The sequence below is a fragment of the Triturus cristatus genome, chromosome 8 (genome assembly GCF_964204655.1).
Source record: "Triturus cristatus chromosome 8, aTriCri1.1, whole genome shotgun sequence".
Classification (NCBI taxonomy): Eukaryota; Metazoa; Chordata; class Amphibia; order Caudata; family Salamandridae; genus Triturus; species Triturus cristatus.
Genome location: NC_140591.1, coordinates 154,217,748 through 154,239,725, shown reverse-complemented (window position 1 = coordinate 154,239,725; position 21,978 = coordinate 154,217,748). Strand labels below are relative to the sequence as shown.

The 21,978-nt window shown below is 43.1% G+C and overlaps 1 protein-coding gene across 1 annotated transcript in view; it reads left to right on the top strand.

Annotated features, from left to right (window-relative positions):
- The window catches only part of LOC146801732 (uncharacterized), a 109,377-nt gene that overhangs the window by 24,291 nt on the left and 63,108 nt on the right, over window positions 1–21,978 (top strand). Inside the window, exon 2 of the mRNA XM_085621199.1 lies at window positions 5,579–5,719. Within this exon, the coding sequence (XP_085477325.1) occupies window positions 5,579–5,719 (141 nt within the window). The remainder of the gene's footprint in view (window positions 1–5,578; window positions 5,720–21,978) is intronic.

Here is a 21,978-nt window from a genome sequence, read left to right as displayed (position 1 = left end):
CTGTGTTTGGCTCCCGTAAAAAAAGAGCCGTACGGAGTGACGTAGGGACGAATCGTACTTGCTGGGCCGGAAACCACTGCTTGAATGCGTCCGGACGTTGCGTACAAGCTGTTCCGGATCAGAATCGTAGTTTTTTTTTACCCGTACGTTCTTTTGTACGAAACGTACGGAAATAGGCTTTCTGTACGAATCGTACTTCCTAGGTTGTACGGACAGTTTACCGGGTACGAGTCGTACGGAGAAAACGCTCCGTAAAACGATTCGTACAGCCTTTTCCCAGGATTGGAATCGGCCCCATAGTGTTAAATGGGTGTGAATTAGGTGACACTGTTGCCCAAACATGATTAAAGTGTGTTAACATTACAATATAGTGTAATAATACTGCCAGGAAAATGTACTGTATTATGATCTATAATTTGCCTTTTCTTGCTGTATAACTGATTGACTTTGCTTCATGAACTGGTCCTTGATTGATGCATAATTCCAGTTACCCTGGGGCATTAATTTTTTTAACGCCCGCTATCGCTGGATAATATCGCCTGGTTATCGCATTATTAACAACGCTAACTGCCTAGGCGATAATAAATCCAGCGATAGCGGCATTTTGGGAGGTTATCGCTGGTAATGCAGCGATAACACTACAAGGATAGGGATATCCTTGTTGATAGCCCATGGTGAATTTAGCCATGTAATCCACCTCCCATTGGATTACATGGCTAAATCTGAAAATTAGCAGACGTAAAAAAGCAGCGTTAACCGTGGTTAGCGCTGCTTTTTTTGTCCCTAACAGGGTTAGCGTGAAGCTTGATAATAGGAGAAATGTCGCTTAGCGACATTTCTCCTGTTATTTTGCTCTGGAATGCCCACTTGGCATCTCATTAGAGATGCAAAGGGAAGCCTAGTGAAAAAGGGTGCTAACATGCGATTTGCATGTTAGCACCCTATTGTTGATAGGGCGATATTTTTTATCTCCGCTTCTTTGGCTTTTAAAGCCAAAAAAGCGGAGATAAAGCCCTTGTTGATATGCCCCCCTGTCTTTAGCATAGACTGTGAGATTGAATTGAGAGAAAAAATACTTTGGTTATTAAAGTCGAAGGGCCTGATTCACAGAACTAACTTAACCTCTTCAATGCCCATGACGAGCTGGTCTCGTCATGGGCCGCGGTTGCGCTGTGCCCATGACTAGACCAGCTCGTCATAAACCCTGCCCGCTAATGCAACGGCCGGCACAGGGCGGGGAAAGGGGCGGGCACTGAAGGGGTTAAAACAAAATCCTAAACTTACTACCATTTTGGTATTCACAGAAGGCAATTACTCATTTTGGTATTCACAGAAGGCACTTACTCATTTCGGTATTCACAGAAGTTAGGAGTCCTAACTTTAGGACTCCTAAATGCCTTCTGTGAATACCGTAAGTCTTAAAATTAGGATTTTTCTCAGATTAGTGGTAGTATAGTTAGGACTCCTAACTTTAGGACTCCTAAATGCCTTCTGTGAATACCAAAAGTCTTAAAATAAGAATCTTTCTCAATTTAGTAGTAGTAAAGTTAGGACTCCTAACTTTAGGAACCCTAAATGCCTTCTGTGAATACCAAAAGCCTTAAAATTAGGATTTTTCTCAGTTTAATAGTAGTATAGTTAGGACTCCTAACTTTAGGACTCCTAAATGCCTTCTGTGAATACCGTAAGTCTTAAAATTAGGATTTTTCTCAGATTAGTGGTAGTATAGTTAGGACTCCTAACTTTAGGACTCCTAAATGCCTTCTGTGAATACCAAAAGTCTTAAAATAAGAATCTTTCTCAATTTAGTAGTAGTAAAGTTAGGACTCCTAACTTTAGGAACCCTAAATGCCTTCTGTGAATACCAAAAGCCTTAAAATTAGGATTTTTCTCAGTTTAGTAGTAGTATAGTTAGGACTACTAACTTTAGGACTCCTAAATGCCTTCTGTGAATACCGAAAGTCTTAAAATTAGGATTTTTCTCAATTTAGTAGTAGTAAAGTTAGGACTCCTAACTTTAGGACTCCTAAATGCCTTCTGTGAATACCGAAAGCCTTAAAATTAGGATTTTTCTCAGTTTAGTAGTAGTAAAGTTAGGAGTCCTAACATTAGGACTCCTAAACTGAGAAAAATACTAACTTTAAGACTTTCGGTACTCACAGAAGGCATTTAGGAGTCCTAAAGTTAGGACTCCTAACTTCAGTGAATACCAAAATGAGTAAGTGCCTTCTGTGAATACGAAAATGGTAGTAAGTTTAGGATTTTGTCTTAAGTTAGTTCTGTGAATCGGGCCCGCTGAGCATGCTTATACATTGAAAGATGATCTCAATGATAAACATGTAGCCCAATGATAGGCATGCCTTGTTTGAATGTGTTCCACTTATTAAATACACAGGTTTTGTACTGATACATGGTAACACCTCTGTGTACCACAGTGTTACTTATATAACTCCAGTTTCATACCTTTTATCAATCGCTACAGTAAACAAGAGAAATGACTGTGACAAATTCTCTTATCAAAATGTCAGTGGGTTTCAGTTGGAATTGAGAATTCATTTGTATGGGAGCTATTAATTGGATCATACAAGTATATAACTAAATTAGGTTCAGTTAATTCCTCTCTGCAACTCTTTCTGAAATATTTGGGACATCAGATTACCTACTATATGTTGTAGATGGCAAACCATTCTACTAATAGAACGATTTCTAAAGGAGTCACAGTTAGTGACTTGTTAGTGGCAGCTGCACAGTGAACTCCACACTTTTCAAATTTAAAGACTGCGGAGCAAGCAATAAACAGATGGGATGATAGCTTTCCAATTTGTCCTGTGTGCAGTGTTCTGTCAAGCTCAATGACAAGAGTCACGATTATTAGTAGCTTCCTGACAAATCAAACACATTTTTAAAGTTTCTAAAAACATTAGAAAATTAAGTACAGAAAAGCAACCCATTACAAAATGAACATAATGTTAAAATATAATACATTTGTAGCATGATAAACAAATCTTTGGGACCCAAAAGGCACATTGTCACAATTGTACACCTATATACAAAACATAAAGTCATGTACTACTGTGGTATGTCCAAATAGATAAGTAATTTGTGAAGAGCCAAATTCTGAAGGGTTATGACATATTTTGCCATGAGCTGGATATATAAATATACCAAACCTCACTCGAAACTGTGGGTTGTCACATTTCATTACTAATGTTACTGTCTCTGCATATGAACCAGTGTCTTGGTTCATAAACATTAGTCATAGCCATTTCCTATGGAGTTCTAAAGGGCAGGAAATACACATTTAACATCAGTTAGTGACTCAAACTTACACCAATTGTGGCCAATTCACAAAAGCGTTCATGGGTATGAGAAGTGGTACTAAAGTAAGTATTTGCTTACTTTTACATGTGTTTGTTATAAGGCCAAAATCGTCCATTTCCCTGTTAATATAATTGAAAATAGAGCATTGTTCATTCTATCTGTACTTATTGCATATGAATATTCCGTGAATATTTCATTTTTATTCCCATCTTGGGTGATTTGGGGCCAATTTAAAAGGGCATGTAATAAAGAGTACTAGAGAAGTACTACTTTACATACTCCAACATGACTTTGTGATTAAACACTAAAGGGTCCACATCTTTAATAATATGATTTTTAAACTGGGGAAAGACATTTGAAAATTCAGTAATATGTCTGGCTTCTTTCAGTGACAGAATCAAAAGGCCCTGGTTTACTAACATTTCATGCAAAGCAGCATTGCACAGAAAGGAAACTTACTGCTCTGCATTGCATTAAAGAGAGACATCAATAATGTGCTATAGTTACAAAGATATGGCCCATTTCTTCTTCTTCCTTGTGCTGGTGCATTGTGTGCTGCCTGGCACCAAAGCAGGCACCCTGGCAAAGCAAGGGTACCTGTGTTACAGCCAGCATTGTTTTTCTGCATGAAGGGACACCTTCATGCACAAAAACAATACTTAAAGACATTTTCCTTTTTCAATGTGTGATGCGGAATGCATCACACACAGCAAAAGAAAGTAACGAGTAGAAATCACTATATTTCTCCCTGTTAAACTTGGGCCTAGGAGGCATACTATATTGACTCATTTCCAGATTTTGAACTCGTTGTAAATGTGGGAATGCTCCAAAATCCATGGCTGGATGAGTTTGAAAACCCACACTCTATCTATGGAACGCCTTCCTGCCACAAGGTAACACAAGGCAGTGACATTCGTGGCTTAGTAAATCCCACTTAAGGGCTTGCGTTGCCTTACATCACCTTGTGTGACACAATAGCAACACAAGCCCTTTGTAAATCTGGTCCAACGTTTCTTGGAATTAAGCCCTTGGATTTGTCTGTGATTTCTGCTTCACAAATATATGGGATTAGATTTAAAAAAAACACAGCTTCGGGTAGACAGCTTCGCCTGCTACATTTTGCTTTATTAATTGGGCTTTGGAGCTGCTGTTTGACAGGATATGTAAAAGGCCATGTTTTCATACATGGCATTGAACTAACACAAAATCCCAAAGCCTACTTTGTCAGATGGCCTCAAGTAAATATCCATGGAATAGCCAGTTTGAAGAATATCTTTATGAAGAGAAAAATCATTTGAATTTAGTAAAATGTAAAAGAAAATAAGGTTTGAATAAAAGAGCTGTGCAATTTGAGCTTTATTGGAAATGATCAGGAATACAACAAGGAAAAGTGATGAGAGCCTCTGAATCTGATGCACATTTAGTCCACAACACATTTCCCAAAACAGCACATCTCACTTTTCTGCCAATTATCATAGTGGTTTTTCTCAGGATATAACTGTAAATTATATGTCCGGTGTAAGGAGTACTTTTCAGCACATTTCTAAAGCAAATTATGATTACACTTATGTAATGGACTAATGGCCTCATTTGGAGGAGGGCAGCAACTAAAATCTGCCATGAAATGGTAGATTTCCAGCATGGATCTCTAGCTGCATATTCAATTTGGAGTGCTGCAAAAGGTTGATATACCACCAAATAAAATATTCCAGCTGCTCTATCCATGGTGTCATTGTTGAGGTAATTGTGCTTAAAGTAGTGGCATATTAGTTGCCTGATCTGAGAGGGCGATCTGCCACTATGTCTGTTGGAGGTAATTATGTGGCATTCTGATGCACAAAGGGAGTGAACCTTCATTTAGCAATCAGTATAGTCTACTTCACCCAGCATGGTAGGCAGAGTCGACGTTAGTCATTGGCAGTGTGTTCTCAGTTTGTGGGTGCATCTCAAGTGTTCAGCCTTTGAGATGGAAATCCCACTAGCGATGAAAGTCTACTGCCAGAGGAGGGCCTTCGTTGTTCGCCCATTAAAGTGTCTTTTTCCTTGGTTCATACATCTTTTTTGGTGGAGAAACAGCGACTGCTGCAGCGACAACTGTCACTTAATCTTTAAATTATGCCCACAGATCCACAATAGGGTCAATGTTAATATACAGGCAGCCATGTGGATAGTGATAGACAATCTGCAATTTTATTTACAAACCTGTCTTTGCAAAATGTCTTCTTTAAGTAAACGTTATCAAACGTGTTTTCCACAGACAGATGTGGCATTGAACCAAAATCAAGGGACAATTGCGGTTCTCCAGGAATCACCAAAGAGAAGTGCATTGAAAAAGGCTGCTGCTACGATAACAGCAAACCAGAAACCATCTGGTGCTTCAACCCTCTGCGTCAGAAAGGTAAGGTGCTAACATGAAGGAACTCTGTGTTTTCAATTGCCAGTTTGTTGTAAAACAGTTGAGGCTAAATTGACATATTTTCAACGGAGTGACTAGAATTGGCCAGTGAAGTCCCGCTCTTTCGGAAGAACATGCCAAATCCACATAAGAATCTACTGACACAGTGTCCTCCATCATAGTATTTATGTTGCACAGAAAAGGTTGACTTTGAATAGTTTGGATTTAGTATCGCCTCTAGCCACATCTTTGAAGGTTTTGTGAGTCTTAGATCACAAAGGTGATGTAGGGTCCTTCTTTGGTTTTGCTGAGACTGTATCACAAAATATAAATAGATTTGATAGTGACACAAAAGAGTGGGGCTTATGGCAAATAGCCCTTGCTATCTGCTTCCTCTTGTGACAGGTTACATTTCAGTGGGACTGTTTAAAGAAAGGGAAGCGAAAATAAAGGTAACTCCAGGTTCTGTTGAGGAGGTATTTTGATTTTGAAGGCATGTATAAATTGGTATGCCACAATAAGAAGTGTTTAGGGGTGCAGTCTGCATCATGCCAGCAAAAGTCTATTGCATCAAGCTAGGATTTTGTGAGTCCTTAATTGCGAATATTAAGGATTCACAATTAATGACTCACAAAATCCTATGCATGTAGGAATCGCTATAATAATAGCGATTCCTACACATTATTTATTTGGCGATTCGCAAATTGCGAGTCACAAATAAGGAATAGCTTCCCATTCATTCCTATGGGCCTACAGGCTCATAGGAATGAATGGCAAATTGCAGGCGCAATTTGCGAGTACCAATAGGCACTTGCAAATTGCGCATGCAATTTCAGGGTGCAAGGGCGTCAAAAGGACACCCTGTTGCACCCCTGGAATTGACCTGTGCACATATGTTGCGAACACTCATGCCCTAAGGGCTTTTCTCAAAGCTTTTGCAAATTACCATGAAGTTAAACTTCATGGTAATTTGCGCACCCTATTAGTGAAATCGCTAATTTTTTTACTTTAATGCATTGCATTTAAGGAATCTCAATTTGGGATTCCTTAAATGCAATCGCAATTTAAGTAATCGCAATTTAGAGATTACTTAAATTACGATTTTTTCATTTGGGATGATGCATCCCAAATGCAAAAATACCGGTCGCAAAGGGGCAGATTCTGAGAATCTTCCCGTTTGCGACCGGTTTTTTGTTTGATGCATGGGGCCCTATGACATCCAAGTGGCAAACAACGTGGATACTATAGAACAAACTTGTTAGTTGTCTCTAACATGAATTGCCTTGCCTACTGTCTAACAAAGGTACTAGAAAAAGATTAACCTGCTAATAATTATCGTCCTTTCAAGGGGGAAATTTTACATGCTATATCAGCTGGTAAATTAATGTCAGACGTCCTTCTGATCACAGCCTTTGTCGTAAAGCCACACCCATTAAGTGACTTACATGCCTACAAGAAAAAACAAATTTTCAGACCAGTAAAAATGTATCAGTTTCACTTTATTTTCCACTATATGAGGGATTGATAAATCCAATTATACACTCCACTAAAATAGACATAATTTGATCAACGATGTCAATTATGAATTTCATAGAAGAATCAACCATCAATCAACCAATCAAGGTTTGTAAAGCATGGCTACTCACCGGTGAGGGTCTCAAGGCGCTGGGGGAGGAGAGTGGGGGGAGGGGGCTGCTGATCTTCCTGTGCTTTGGTATTCGGTCAAAGAGCCAGGTCTTGAGGTCCTTCCTGAATTGTGTCAGCAACAGGGATTGTCTAAGGTGGGTCAGCAGGGTGTTCCAGGTATTGGTGGTGAGGTAAGTGTAGGATCCTACTCCTGTTCTGTATTGTGGATCCGAGGTACAGTGGCCAGGGCCAGCTGGGCAGAGCAGAGGTGTCTGATGGAGAAGTGGAATGAGAGGCGGTAGTTCAGGTATGCTTGTCCTGCATCGTGGAGGGCTTTGTAGGCATGAAAGAGGAGCTTGAAGGTGATCCTATTGCTGACTGGGAGCCAGTGGAGTTCTCTGAGGTATTCAGAGATGTGGCCGCAGTGAAGGATGGCAAGGACCAGTCTGGCTGTGGCCTTTTGAATGTTCTGAAGTTTTCTGGGGAGTTTCTGGGTGACGCCAGCGTAGACTTTGTTGCCGCAGTCGAGTCTGCTGTTGATGAGTGCATGGGTGACTGTTTTTTTGTATTAGCATTGATCTAATGGTTTATTGTGAACTAGGAGTCCAGTATGATGCTGAGGTTTCATGTGTTTATAGCAAAAAACAATGTCTCAACTGGAAAAGATTTAAAAACAAGCCAATTGAAAACAGCGATATAAATCACAAATACCACAACGTAATGGTAGGATGAAATAAACAATATTTTCAAAAGTAGTTAAGAAGCACTACAGTACATAATTATATAATGACCATAACACACAGGGTAAGCACTGGGCATGTAAGGGAGAGAAAGTGGGTGGCGCAGTGATACAGAGGTGTGAAGGACAGCGTGAACGGCGAAAAATAAAGTTAAAGTCAAAATTGCAGGTTATATACAGTGTTTTTTATACAAGATATTCAGGTAAATAGATTGACCACAGCACTGCCTGAGTTCTAGGCTGGGTAGTATAAGGTAGTCAGAGGTTTCATGCGTGGCCTGTGGGGGTGGAAGGGGTTCCCAGTGTGGAGGACCACCATGCGTCATCCCAAGCTGAGGGTAAGGGTTCAAGGATGAGGACTTCGGGCTTCATCCTGATCTTCATATAGGTGGTGACGTCATTCATTGCTCTGTGGAAGTTGTTTCTGGCGGTTGTTGGTTCATTGGTGAGGTAAAGGATCAGTTGGATATCATTAGCATAGGAGACGATGTTGAGTACGTAGTTCCTGATGATGGTCGTGAGGGGGGCCATGTAGACATTGACGAGGGTGGGACTCAGAGAGGAGCACTTGGGGACTCTGCAGCTGATCTCTGTGGGTTTGGAAAGGAACCGAGGTAGTCTGACTCGTTGGGCCCGATTCACAGAACTAACTTAAGACAAAATCCTAAACTTACTACTATTTTGGTATTCACAGAAGGCACTTACTCATTTTGGTATTCACAGAAGGCACTTACTCATTTCGGTATTCACAGAAGTTAGGACTCCTAACTTTAGGACTCCTAAATGCCTTCTGTGAATACCGAAAGTCTTAAAATTAGGATTTATTTCAGTTTAGGAGCAGTAAAGTTAGGACGCCTAACTTTAGGACTCCTAAATGCCTTCTGTGAATACCGAAAGTCTTAAAGTTAGGATTTTTCACAGTTTAGGAGTAGTAAAGTTAGGACTCCTAACTTTACTACTCCTAAACTGAGAAAAATCCTAACTTTAAGAATTTTGGTAATCACAGAAGGCATTTAGGAGTCCTAAAGTTAGGACTCCTAACTTCTGTGAATACCGAAATGAGTAAGTGCCTTCTGTGAATACCAAAATGAGTAAGTGCCTTCTATGAATACCAAAATGGTAGTAAGTTTAGGATTTTGTCTTAAGTTACTTCTGTGAATCGGGCCCACAGTGTTTGTCCTGGGAGGAAGGAGTGGATCCAGTCCAGGGCCTTGTTGCAGATGCCGGCATTGTGGAGTCTCTTGATTAGGATGCGGTGAGTGAGGGTGTTGAAGGCGGCTGAGAGATCCAGGGGGATGAGGCCTCTGGTTTTGCCCGGGTCAAGGAGGGAGTGGATGTCGTCAGTGGCGGTGAGGAGTGCAGTCTCGGTGCTGAGGTTGCTCCTTAAAGAAGGATCGGGAGATGTCCAGGACATGGTTTGCATCAATGAACTCAGAGAGTTAGGCTTTGATGGCCTTCTCAATGACCTTGGCTGAGAAAGTGAGGGTCAGCAGATTTGTTTTTGTTGCAGAGAGTAGATCTCGGCGGGTTACCGGTCGTCGGGGAAGGTAGCGGTCTTGATGGAGCAGTTGATAATGCAACTGAGCTTGGTGATAGTGGCTGCTCTGTGGAAGATGTGATGTTGACATGGGTCCATGGGGGCTCCAGAGTGGATGCTCTCCATGGTCTTGGGAGTCTCGTCAGTGATGAACAGGGTCCAGTTGAGCAGGATCGGTTAGGGTGCAGTGTTGTTGGGTGTGATCATGTCAGGCTTGATGGGAGGGTCTTGGGTGTCAAAGCTGTCATAGATAAGTCTGATCTTGTGGTGGAAGAAGGTGATGAATTTGTCGCAGACGTCTTGGGAGGGGGGGACATCCGTGGTCTCACTGGTGAGCCTGGCAAACTCCTTGACGATGGTGAAGAATTCTTTACTGTTGTGTGCATTGGCATTTATTCTGTCCTGCAGGGCCATTTTCTTAGTAGTTTTGAGGAGGACTTGGTGATTGATGATCACGGCTTGAAAGGCTGTGTGGGTTTCCAGCGTTTTGTTGTTCTTCTATATCTTCTCTAGTCGCCTGCAGGTGCGTCTGGACTCGTGGAGGGCAGGGGTGAACCAGCTGGCTTTCTTGGAGTGTTGCTTGCTGAGTGCCTTCTTGAGGGCTGCTAGAGTGTTGGTGCAGTTGGAGATCCATTGGTGGAGGTTGCATGCGGTGGTATTGGTGTCGGCATCTGTTTGCAGTGCGGTAGTGCTGAGGGAGGAGGTTAGCTGTTCCTTCTTTGAGCTTCGGCCGGGGGTCGGTGAGGGCGATGGTGTATGATGGGTTTGGTGAAGGCAAAGTGCACGCAGTGGTGGTCGGTCCAGAGGAGTTTGGTGGTGTGGCTGTAGGTGATGTTTTTACTGGTGGAGAAGACTGTGTCCTGCTGCTTGGGTTGGAGCAGTAACTAGCTGCTTGAGTCCTACGTTGGTGAAGTTCTCCAGAAGGGATGCAGTGTTCTGGTTATTGGGGTTGTCCTGGTGGAAGTTGAGGTTGCGGAGTAGGATGTAATCGGTGGATACGAAAGCCTGGGAGGTGATGAAGTCTATGATGGCTTCCGTAAAAGGGCTGGGTGGTCTGTAGTTGAGGGTTTGAACTAGAATGAACTACTTTAAGCATTTTTCACACCTAAAGTTAACTTTGCTGTTCACCTTAGTTTACAAGGTGAATGGTGAATTTAAGAAACTGTCAAGAAATAGTGAAGTGATGAAAAACAGATGTTCTTCTGTTACATGAGCATGGTTCAACATACTGCAAACAACTTTGAAAGCATTATACAAAATGCCCCTCGTATAAAAGACTATCTGCACTCGCATTGCCCATCTGCACAGGAAGTGATATCACTGGATTTTCCATCACAATCTGCGCAGAAAGTGACTTCATTGCATTTTCTATCATCCATCTGCAGTTTTAGCGACATCTATGGTTTCCCACCAAAACTGTCTTAAAAAGAAGAAACCAAGCAAGAGAACTTAATTTGTCCATCTGTACAGGACATGGCATCAGCGGATTTCCCATCATCCATCTGCACAGGAAGGAACATCACTGAGTCCCACCCACGATATCCTGTGCTTTCCCCTCCTCCCAGGGCCTATGTGATGGTGACTTGAAGCAGGAGGCATGCAACGGACTTTGCAAAGTCAAGCCCATCTGTGTCTGTCTGTGGCTGGACCTCACCCACTGGTGGGAACCCTAGTTTGACCCTAGTTTGACCCCTACCCATTGCTACGCTGCTGAGCTCCTCTGTGCTCTTTACCCTGGCTCTTTACCCCGGATACAGCTTGCCGTACTGCTGCCACACAGTACCACACAACATGGAAGGAGAATTCATATGCACCTCCTGCAAGTTTTCATACACTCTCCCACACCACCAGCGCCCAGCACCCCACATGCTCAGGTTCACACAAGCTAGCCACCGCTCCCACTCACACAGACTAAACACAACCCAAACAACTTGTTAGACTCGCATGCCTGCCCCTCAACACAAGCTTGCTCACCAAACATGCTACAGTGATATGCAATCTACTCAATGGCCAAGGTCCGGGCCTGTTCTTTCTTATAGAAACATGGCCGAACCCTACCTAAGAATCCAGAAAATGCTAATGACATCCCTGCTTGCTTCTAGTTCACAAGGCACAAGCCTGGAGGTGGAGTTGCTATCAAATTTAAAGATACCATCAGCTGCACCACCTACAGGGGCTCCCCCCATCAGCTACATTCAAGAAACGCATCATAGCCAGCTTCTCCCTGGGCGGAACCCAACAGTGATCAAAACAGTATATAGAATAACTTCAGTGTTTTGAAAACAGACCTGAAAGAGAAAGTAAACCATGAATCAACATATTCACTTTCAGTGGCATGCTGTGCAATTGGAATGGTGGATGCTGAGGCCATCTCTACCCTAATGACGCAGGTGTGGAATTACCAAACAACAAAACAGTTGACAAAAAAAAGAAAGAAGTACACACGTACAAAAGACATGTGACACACAACAAAAGGCCAAATGCCCAGTTCAGTGGCAATGAATAAGGCAAAATCCTGTGTCCCAAATAGAGAGGCTTACCATATGAAGGGAAGTACTATACCCCAACATAAACAGGCAGGGAAAAATGCTCGCTGGCGTTCAGCAACCTAAAGAGAGACATATATGAGCATTACTCAGAATCGAGTAAGTAAGATTTAATATCCAAAGAGAGCTAGCCCATGGAAGTCAATATTCACAGTTTGTCGAGAGCGTGATTTGTAAATGACCTACCCCAATCTCTGCCACCACAGAGGTATCTGGTGTGCAAAGTGGGCGGCCTTTATGAAGCAAACGGCGTGTGTCCAAGTGTTTACAGCAAAATGAGGCCACTAGAATGTTGCAGGGGTGGCCGTCCAGGTGCAGGCGCCATCTTGGATGTAGCCCATGGCCTATTGAAAACATTTACTTCTATTCATGTAATGGACAGGAAAAAGGGTCACATTCAGAAAAGCCAAGCTCAAATAAACTTGTCTACAGTTAAAAGGCCCCAGAAGTCCTGAACAAATAGAAGACCCACAAGGCTTCTGGGGACACATACCACAAGGGCATCTCTGGGTTATATGAACAGCAATGAGCTTCATCTGGAAGTTGCCCACTGACTTAAGAAAAGTGAAAACTCTCATAGTTACAAGGAGAGAGCTGACCACTGGAGAATCCATAAACAATGTGTTCCACACTAAGCACTGTCTAGGAAGTGGCACCTTGTCTTAGAATGAAGTGCAAACTTCCATAATCATGGGGGAGTCTGAAGGTGCTCATCAATGGGGCATCTATCCGTGATGTGTCCTGCTCACAGGAGTGCAGCACTGTTGGGAGTAAGAGTTATGCTGTTAGGAGTAAGAGTCAGGACTCAGATTATTACAGGGAGAGACTGTCAATGCTAAGCACTCTATGGCAATGTGCCCAGCAGCAAGCTGCCATGGGGTAGTAGTGCGCTGCCTTGTACAGATGTTAAGACCTTGGTGATCACAGGGAAAGGTTCATAAAAGAAATGTAGGGTGACATAATTCATGGCAGTCTAGGTGGGAGAATGGGCAAGGCCTCGTAAAGTGTATACCGGTTGGGAACTGGTATAGCTGCGAAACCATATTGGACAGGTGACAGATTCTGGCCAAGCGGGGGATTAATCCCTGAAATGTGCAGTAGGTGACTTGGGGTGAAGCTAGGCATAGAGCCAAGATGGAGTCCAAACCAGGGTGTGGGTATTCCTGTAAGCCCCATGGAAGTGTTCCTCTATGGTGTTGTCTATGTACAAGCAAAATGTGGGCAATGTGCCAGTTGGTATGGGTGAGGTTTCACATTGTTATCTCACCCCAGGGGATGTTGTCGTTGAGCCCTGTTTGGTGTGTGGCCAGACAAAAAATAAATTTGTGTTCCCTACGGAATAGCGTGTTCTTGCTCATCTGCGAATGTGCCTCTAACACTGCCCGGTATAAGTCTTCAGGATAATGTTGTGTGTCAAGGTAATGAGTGCTCATTTTGGTAGTGGTATTTTTACAGGTAATACCACTGCCGTGTTTCATGATTCTAATCTTCACTGCCCGGGTAGTCATCCCTATGTAGCATTTGCTACAGGGGCATGTGATCATATAAACGCAGTTTTTGGAATTGCAGTTGGAATGGGACCTCTGTGTTCAGACATGCGTGTGATCCCGCTGGATGACATTTGACGGTTTAGTAAGGGCACAGACCCCACATGACTCAAAAAGGAAGTTTCGGGCAACAGGTGCCAAACACCATAAATGTCACTGTGTCTGTCTTGTAGTTACCCTTGGTCTGGTGTGTCCGATCGTATCTCTGATGTTGTTCGTATGTTTAAAGGCAAAATATGGGGCAGAGAAAGGGAGGGACCCTATTTTGAATATTGGCCAATGCCTCCTAATGATTTTCCTCACCTTATTGGAGCTCGGAGTGAACAATGTCACATATGTCAAAACATCATCTTGAGTGCGCATACCTGGCTCCAACAGTGCTGTCCTGTTATTGTTTTAGCCCTTTTACGAGCCACCTTAATACAATGAGATGGGTACTGTTGTGCTTCTAATTTGGCAGTCAGTGTATGTGCTTGTTGATCATAGTCACTACTGGAACTACAGTTGCAGTGAAGAACTATGGCAGAAATTGCCCAAAAGGTATATTATCTCAAATGTTTGAGGTGGTGACTGTCATATCGAAGCAGACTGTTGCAGTCTGTGGGCTTTTTGTATGTGTTGGCTTGTACCCATCAACAGGTATATTTAAACCCTGAAAACCCTGAAGGTATACTTCATACTATTGTGATCGCTGTTGGGTACGATTTACGTACTATGAACCTTTTACTGACCTAACAATGAGTAGATTAGAATATTGGTCCTGATGAATTGGCATGATCAGCTTTTACATTAAATAGGCAAGAAAAATGTTGATCTTCTTTTAAAGATCACTGACTGAACTAGTATGGACCATTGTATCCATTTCTAACAATTTATTGGTTTTAAACAATACCAAGTGGACCCACACCTTAAATTGGCCATCCCTTACTCATTTTTAATCCCACAATACACCTGCCTACTCACATTATCACAATCAACACTGCACTTTACTCTTCATATCAACAAAAAGCAAAAGAACTCCGGCAAAGAGCCCCTCGCGGGGCCATTGGGCATTGCAGCACCCACCAAATGATGTTCTGTTCGATGATGAAGCGTGACACCCATTTGGGTGTGTGAGGGCTCTTGCACCTGAGGAATACCCCGATCTGACGCTTTATGCTTCTCCCTCCTGTTAGGAGCTGCATACCTTTGTGATTTACATATCCTGATTGGGGCCTGGATGCTGGACCTTCATTTGCCCCTTGCCCCCCCTTATGTATTCAGTTTTTTCCTGGATGGGTGCCTGGATTAGCCACCACTGGCAGGATGAGAGAGCAGAGTTAGGTACAGCCCCATTTACACCTGAATAGGTTGTATCCTGCCTCCACACAAAGGATTGCATACCCTGTGTACTTATTCTAAAGCCAGGACTGGAGAGAAAGGAAACCCATGCACTTCAGAGAGATAGCTTTATAAGCTTCTCCCAAATCCCAGGCATAAATATTAGACCTCGGACACAAATTTTTCAGTGCACTCCTGTACCTGTGGATATTACAGAAGGAATGCTGTTCTGCTCTGCTGCCAAGAGGACTTATACTCTGCGACCCTGCTAATCTGCTGCTCTGCTTGCTGAGAGAGAATATTGTACCTGCACCTTTCATCCAAGGCTGAAGTGACTCTAAAGTGTCAGCCAGTTGGCCATCTCTTCTGAGCTACAGGCACATAACAAGCTACAGAGGCTCCCTGCAACTGCCCAGTTGACCTGCTGCCTGGACCTTCTGTCTAGACCAGTCTGAGTCATGCTGGCCTCTGCTGGAGTGAGTCCCTGACCCCCAAGAGTTGCCCCTTAGATTCTGTACCTTGTGTGGCTCAGTTGAACGTCTCTGAAGTTTTGGGCTCTTTGCAAATGTAAATGGGTCAGCTCACACCAAGAACATGCCCGTCACATCAGCCATCAACGCAAAGTTCAAGTGAATCAAATCTTCAACTGCAGCATCGACTGCCGCAGTGCCCATCAAGACGAACATCCACCCATGACCATCCGCAATGCCAACAGGATCTTCGCGCTAAAGCAATAACTACCTGCAATGCCTTCCCTCTACTTTGACAGACACCTGCCATGCTCTCCCAGCCTCTCGCACCCCCTTCCACTGAAAACAGAACTCTTAGCCCTGGACTGAAAAGGTAATTCTTTCAGCAGGACTAACTTGGTCCCTGAATCAGACTGCTGCTACATCGCAGTCAGAATGGACTTGTGACTTTCTCTGAGTCTCACACGACCAGATAGCCACAAGTGGTGCTTTGTGTTTCTAGGTGCTATGTTCACCAATGTCTTTAAAATGCATATCTCCAGTTTTACTGGTTGGATTATTGTCGTATTGGTCTTGTTTATTTTGTTAAATTTGACTCTACTTTCCCAATCCGGTGTTGAATCCTTTTTGTGGTGCGCTTTCTCTTTGTTCCTGTCTCATGTGTTACCTGAGGGTTTAGCACAGGTTAATTTAGGGCTTGCTTGTGACTTCACCCTGACAAGATTTGTGGTTCCAGCTTAATTAGGGTTTTCCCCCACTCAACCAGTAATCAAATTTCTTACAAAAATCTTTCTCATCATCAATAATTTCCCTGTGCTTGCTGCTGCCTCCTTCAACATCTCCACCTCAAAAAACCTTTGCAACAAGCACTCAGAATTCTTTTGTAACAAAATCGCCTCCATATATAGCAACTTCAACCTTCAACAGGAGCTGATAAACAAACCCTGACCTTGTGTCCTCCCATCACCACTGTTGAAGTCACTGCTGCTATAAAGACCATTCACTCTGGGGCTCCATCTGGCCCTTGCCTCCACCATGCATTTTCCACAGGACTTCTACCGATCTGCAAGACCTAACACCGATCCTCAATGCCTCCACCACTCAGCCACATTCCTGTGCACCTGGAAACATGCCACCATCATGCCCCTGCTGAAGAAACTATCCAAGCAAGGCTTTTCAACTACAAGCCCATCTCCCTCCTACCATAACCGGCAAAGGTCTTAGAGAAGCTAATCAATCTATACCTCATCAACCACTTTCAGGAACCACCAGTTCCATGAAGAACAAAGTCTGGATTCAGACCCAAAAACAATACAGAAACAAGCACCTGCTCACCACTGAATCTGCTCTCTCTTAATGGGTGCAACCCAAGCTGGCAGCCTGGCACCTTACTCCTCGGGATCCAGCAACTCTTATGCAGAGTGCCACAAGGTTCATGAATCAGCCTCGCCCTGTTCAACACATACATGATCCCTCTGACAAACGTCATCTGTGCATGCATACTAGCCTAAGGCGACGACATGCAACCAAACTCTCCCTCTTCGACATGATCACCAATACAAGAAACAAGTTCAACGCCTGCATGACTGAAGTCGCAAACTGGATGTAAGCTAATCATCTCATTATCAACAGTAACAAAACAAAAGCAGTGGTCTTCTGCACACCTCATCATGGGACTCATAATGGCGGCTGGCCAACTCAGACCCACACGCACAAACAGACCGGAACCTCGGGATATTCATCAAGAACAGACTCGGCATGATGGCACAATTCAAGGCTATCAATGCATCCTGCTTCCGCACCCTGAAGATGCTACAGAACATCTTCAAATGGTCCCTAAATTACACAAGAAATACTGTCACTCATGCCCTAGTCACCAGCAAGTTAGACTGTGGGAAAACTCTCTCTATGACGGACTCACCAAACAACTCACTAGAAGACTACAAACAATCCAGAACTCGGCAGACAGACTCATCCTCAACCTTCCACACAGAACTACATCACACCACTCTGTACGAAACTCCACTGGCTCCCGATACACAAATGAGATCAATTTAAACTCCTCACACACACTTTAAGGAGTTTCATAACTCAGGCCCTACCTACCTGAACAGTCATATCTTCTTCTACCAATTACCCAGACACCTCTACTCAGCAGGACTGCTACTTTCACACATTCAACACATAGACATAACCAGATCAGGTGGTCGGGCATTCTCTTACATCACTCCTAAAGAATGCCATGTCCTCCCCATCCACATCAGAGCCTTCTTCTCACTAATTAAATTCCCAAAAAAGCTCAAGTCCTGGCTTTTCAATTAACCAACCTACCAAAGGCAGGGCTGGGCATACACACCTCCTCAGTACCAGGATACCTTTGCAGGTGAAAGTGTGTTTACAAATACACATAACATAACATAATATAACATAACATAACACAACACAACAAAACAAAACATAATATAATATCAAATTAAGGCTCAGCTATCGATTACACTCACATTTACATAAATATGGAAGAATAATGTAATAGTTTAAAACTCAACAATAAAAATTAAAATATAGTTAACCTTTGACCCAGAAAAGACTGGAGCTGTGGGAAAAGAGGGAGGGGCTGAGTTGCAAAAAACAGCTGGACACAGCAATAGACTCCCCATCAGCATTCCAAGATGGAGCCATTTGCCAAAGGATGCAGAGTGACCCTATGCAAATGGCCACAGAAGCAGCTTACAGAAAGAAGACCAGAGAATTTTAGGCAACACAGCACAGGGCAAAAAAATGTACAGCAAAAATTGTTATTGCTATGCATGCTTCCAGTCAGAGCTATGCCAAGATGTGTTTGTGATGTTGGGACAGGAGTACCGACTGCATTGAGCTTCATGCTCTTTAAGGAGCATTGTTATCTGTACAACATCAGTGGCCATGCAGGTGCCTGGGGGCAATACTGATACTTTGAGTAATAATGTTCAGCAGCGTTTCAAATGCTATCACAATGCTGAGAAACCATGATAAAAAGTGTAACTACTTTGTGTGCTTAGTACATGATGAAAGCAGGAACAAACAAGCATCGGTAAATGAATTAGGTTTCGCCTAATAATGTATGTATGTATATATATACATATATCCAACACAAAAGGTAGCATCAATGGAAGAAGGCCAACAGGTATATGTAGAATTTTCAATATTTAATTGATGGCAGCTTACATGCAGGCAACAAGACAGTGAATAGTCATCAAATATTCAGCCACACCAGATGTGTTTTGTGAATTTGTTTCCCTTCTTCAATGGCATCAGCCAGCGAACACCAGACAGCTTATCGCACACAGTTTAGTTCCCAGGAGCCAGCCACAGTGGGCGGGGCCATCACTCTGGCCGTCTGGTCCTGGTAGTGCCGATACAAATTGCCTCCAGTGAGTCTGTTAAGGTGAGCAGGCTTCGCAAACATACTTTTAACCCAGTGGGTCGATGAAAATCCTGCTTGCATGCCTGCTGCGCTCACCAGCTGTCCTCTTGAACACCGCCTCCCGTTGTACCAATGAAGCCGGTCTGGCTCCATCACGGGCCCGCACATTCGCGGTGGGCCTCTCCCGTGGCTGGGCTCAGCCGCTACATATCCAACAAAAAAGGTATCCCCAATGAGAGAAGGCCAACAGGTACATGTAGAATTTTCAATCTTTAATTGATGGCAGCTTACATGCAGGCAACAAGACAGTGAATAGTCATCAAATATTCAGCCACACCAGGCGCGTTTCGGGAATTCGTTTCCCTTCTTCAATGGCATTAGCCAGCGAACACCAAACAGCTTATCGCGCACAATTTTGTTCCCTGGAGCCAGCCCCAGTGGGAGGGGCCAACACTCTGTCCTTCTGGTCCTAGTAGTGCCAATATAAATTGCCTCCAGTGAGTCTGTTAAGGTGCGCAGGCATCGTGAATATACTTTTACCCCAGTGGGTCAATGAAAATCCTGCTTGCTTGCCTGCTGCGCTCACCAGCTGTCATCTGGAACACCGCTTCCGTTGTACCAATGAGGCCAGCCTGGCTCCATCACAGGCCTGCACACTCATGGTGGGCCTCTCCCGCAGCGGGGTTCAGCCGCTACATATCCAACACAAAAGGTAGCCCCAATGGTAGAATGCCATCAGGTACGTGTAGAATTTTTAATCTTGTGCATTTCAGCAGCTCTCCTTGCTCAAAAGCAATGACGGCTCCTGCAAGGGGTAGGGAGCTGGCGGGACAGTGAGGGCATTGGGGCTCCCCCATGGACCCTTAGGTAAGGCCAGGCCCGGGGGATGGGGTCCCCGGGGCCAGAAGTGGCCTGAGAGGGGGGGTCACGCACTCCCTCCCCAATAAATTAAATATGTTTTTTTTAAGGAAAGGCTGGCCCCAAGGGATGGGATCCCCGGGCCACAATTGGCCTGAGGAGGGGGGCTAGTGTATGTAGGTGTATTCACTGTATTCAAAGTGTCTTCTAACATAGCACTGGCTCTTGGCCTGGTTAGTCAGAGTCAGTTACCACCAGTACCCGTCAGGAAAAAATTGGGGGCACAGGATGACTTTGCAACAAGGCCTCCTTCTGCTCCTCTGTTGCTTCTTTGTGAACATCTCTTGCTTCTTTCTGCACCTTTCTTCGTCTTTCTGGACTTCTGTTGCCTCTTTTATGCATTTCTTTTGCTTCTTTCTGTGCCTTTCTTCCTCTTTCTGTGTGTGTCCTACCTCTGTAGCCATAGTTAGAAATTACCATTTAAAAATACTTTGAAATTCACTGAAAACCACAAGTTTCAGGGATGTTATAATTAGAAATTAGCATTTAAAAAACCTTAGAAATTCACTAAAAAACATAGGTTTCAGGGACATTATAGTTAGAAATTAGCATTTAAAAACCTTAGAAATTCACTGAAAAAAACAGGTTTCAGGGACAGTATAGTTAGTTAAACACTTCACTCATACAAAACCAGTGAAATTTGTCCACTACAGTTAGTTCAGATAACTATAACTCATGCCCCCACAATGCACTGCTGATGACATCACATATTACATCACTCATGACATGGTCAGTGACATCACTGATGACATATCAAATTACATCACTAATGACATCACTGATGACATCATCCACGTGATAATTTGATGCATCTTATCACACCCTAATATAACCTTTGATTCACCCACTCTAAATTACAGACTGCCATTCTCAAAACCATAGACACTCCAACACCAATAACTACATACCCACTCACTGATTCTTAGGTCTACACACCCATCCACTCACTCACCCATACAGTCACTCATACTTTTGGTCACTCATCAGTACAGGACCACAATATGCACCCATATAGACTCTCACACACTTTAATCACTCACTTATAGAGTCAGTCACACACCTAGTAAATCATCCATTCAGACACTCATACACCCACTCATTCTTCAATAAACCTTGGCCAATATATATTAAACATATTTAAAATTTACAGAAACACACAGTCACTGGATGATGTCATCAGTGATGTCATTTGAGATGTCATAAGTGATGTCACTGACCATGTCATGAGTGATGTAATATGTGAGGTCATCAGCAGTGCATTGTGGGGGTATGAGTTATAGTTAGCTAAACTGACTATAACAGCCACATTTCACTGGTTTTGTACGAGTGAAATGTCCAACTAACTATAACGTCCCTGAAATCTGTGTTTTTTTAATGAATTTCTAAGGTTTTTAAAATCTATTTTCTAACTATAACGCCCCTGAAATCTGTGTTTTTTCCAGTTAATATATATATATATTACCTTCTGGCGGTTACCAGTAGGTAGTTATAATTAGAATCTAGTTTCCATAGGAAAAGCATTTTTTTATTTGCTAATAACTTTGGCGTCATTTTGACGAATGTTCACAAAATTCTCCCCAAAAAAGGTCTATCCAGGTCAACTCCTATCCTAAAAGTTTGGGGGTGATTCATCAAGCAGTGGTTGAGAAAAAAGGGGGTCCCAAAAAGTGTTTTCTCCATGTTAATTTCCACAGGAAATTTTATTACAGGCTACAGCCCGAACTGCTGAACGGAATTACACCAAATTTGGCAAAAAGATAGAGCTTGGTTCAAAAAGTGACCTTTTTTTTAAATGGTGTAAATCCGAAAAGTAATTGCTAAGAAATTAAAAAAGAAAAGTCAAAAAATCATTTGCCCATAGGAAACTTTAGGCAAGGCTACAGCCCAAACTGCTGAACGGAATTACACCAAATTTGGCACAAAGGTAGTGCGTGATTCAGAAATGGTGTAAATCCGTTGAGTAGTTACTGAGAAATTCAAAAAATAAAAGTTTCGATATCTGGGGCAGCGGTGGGTTCATGCACCCTTCCGACCACGCCCTTCACTGCCAACACTCCAAACCAGGAAGTGTTGGAAGCCATCTTGTGACTCGGTAGAACCGAGTCACAAGAAAACAGTGAAACAAAGGTGAAAAAAAGAGAATAGGGGGCAGGGTA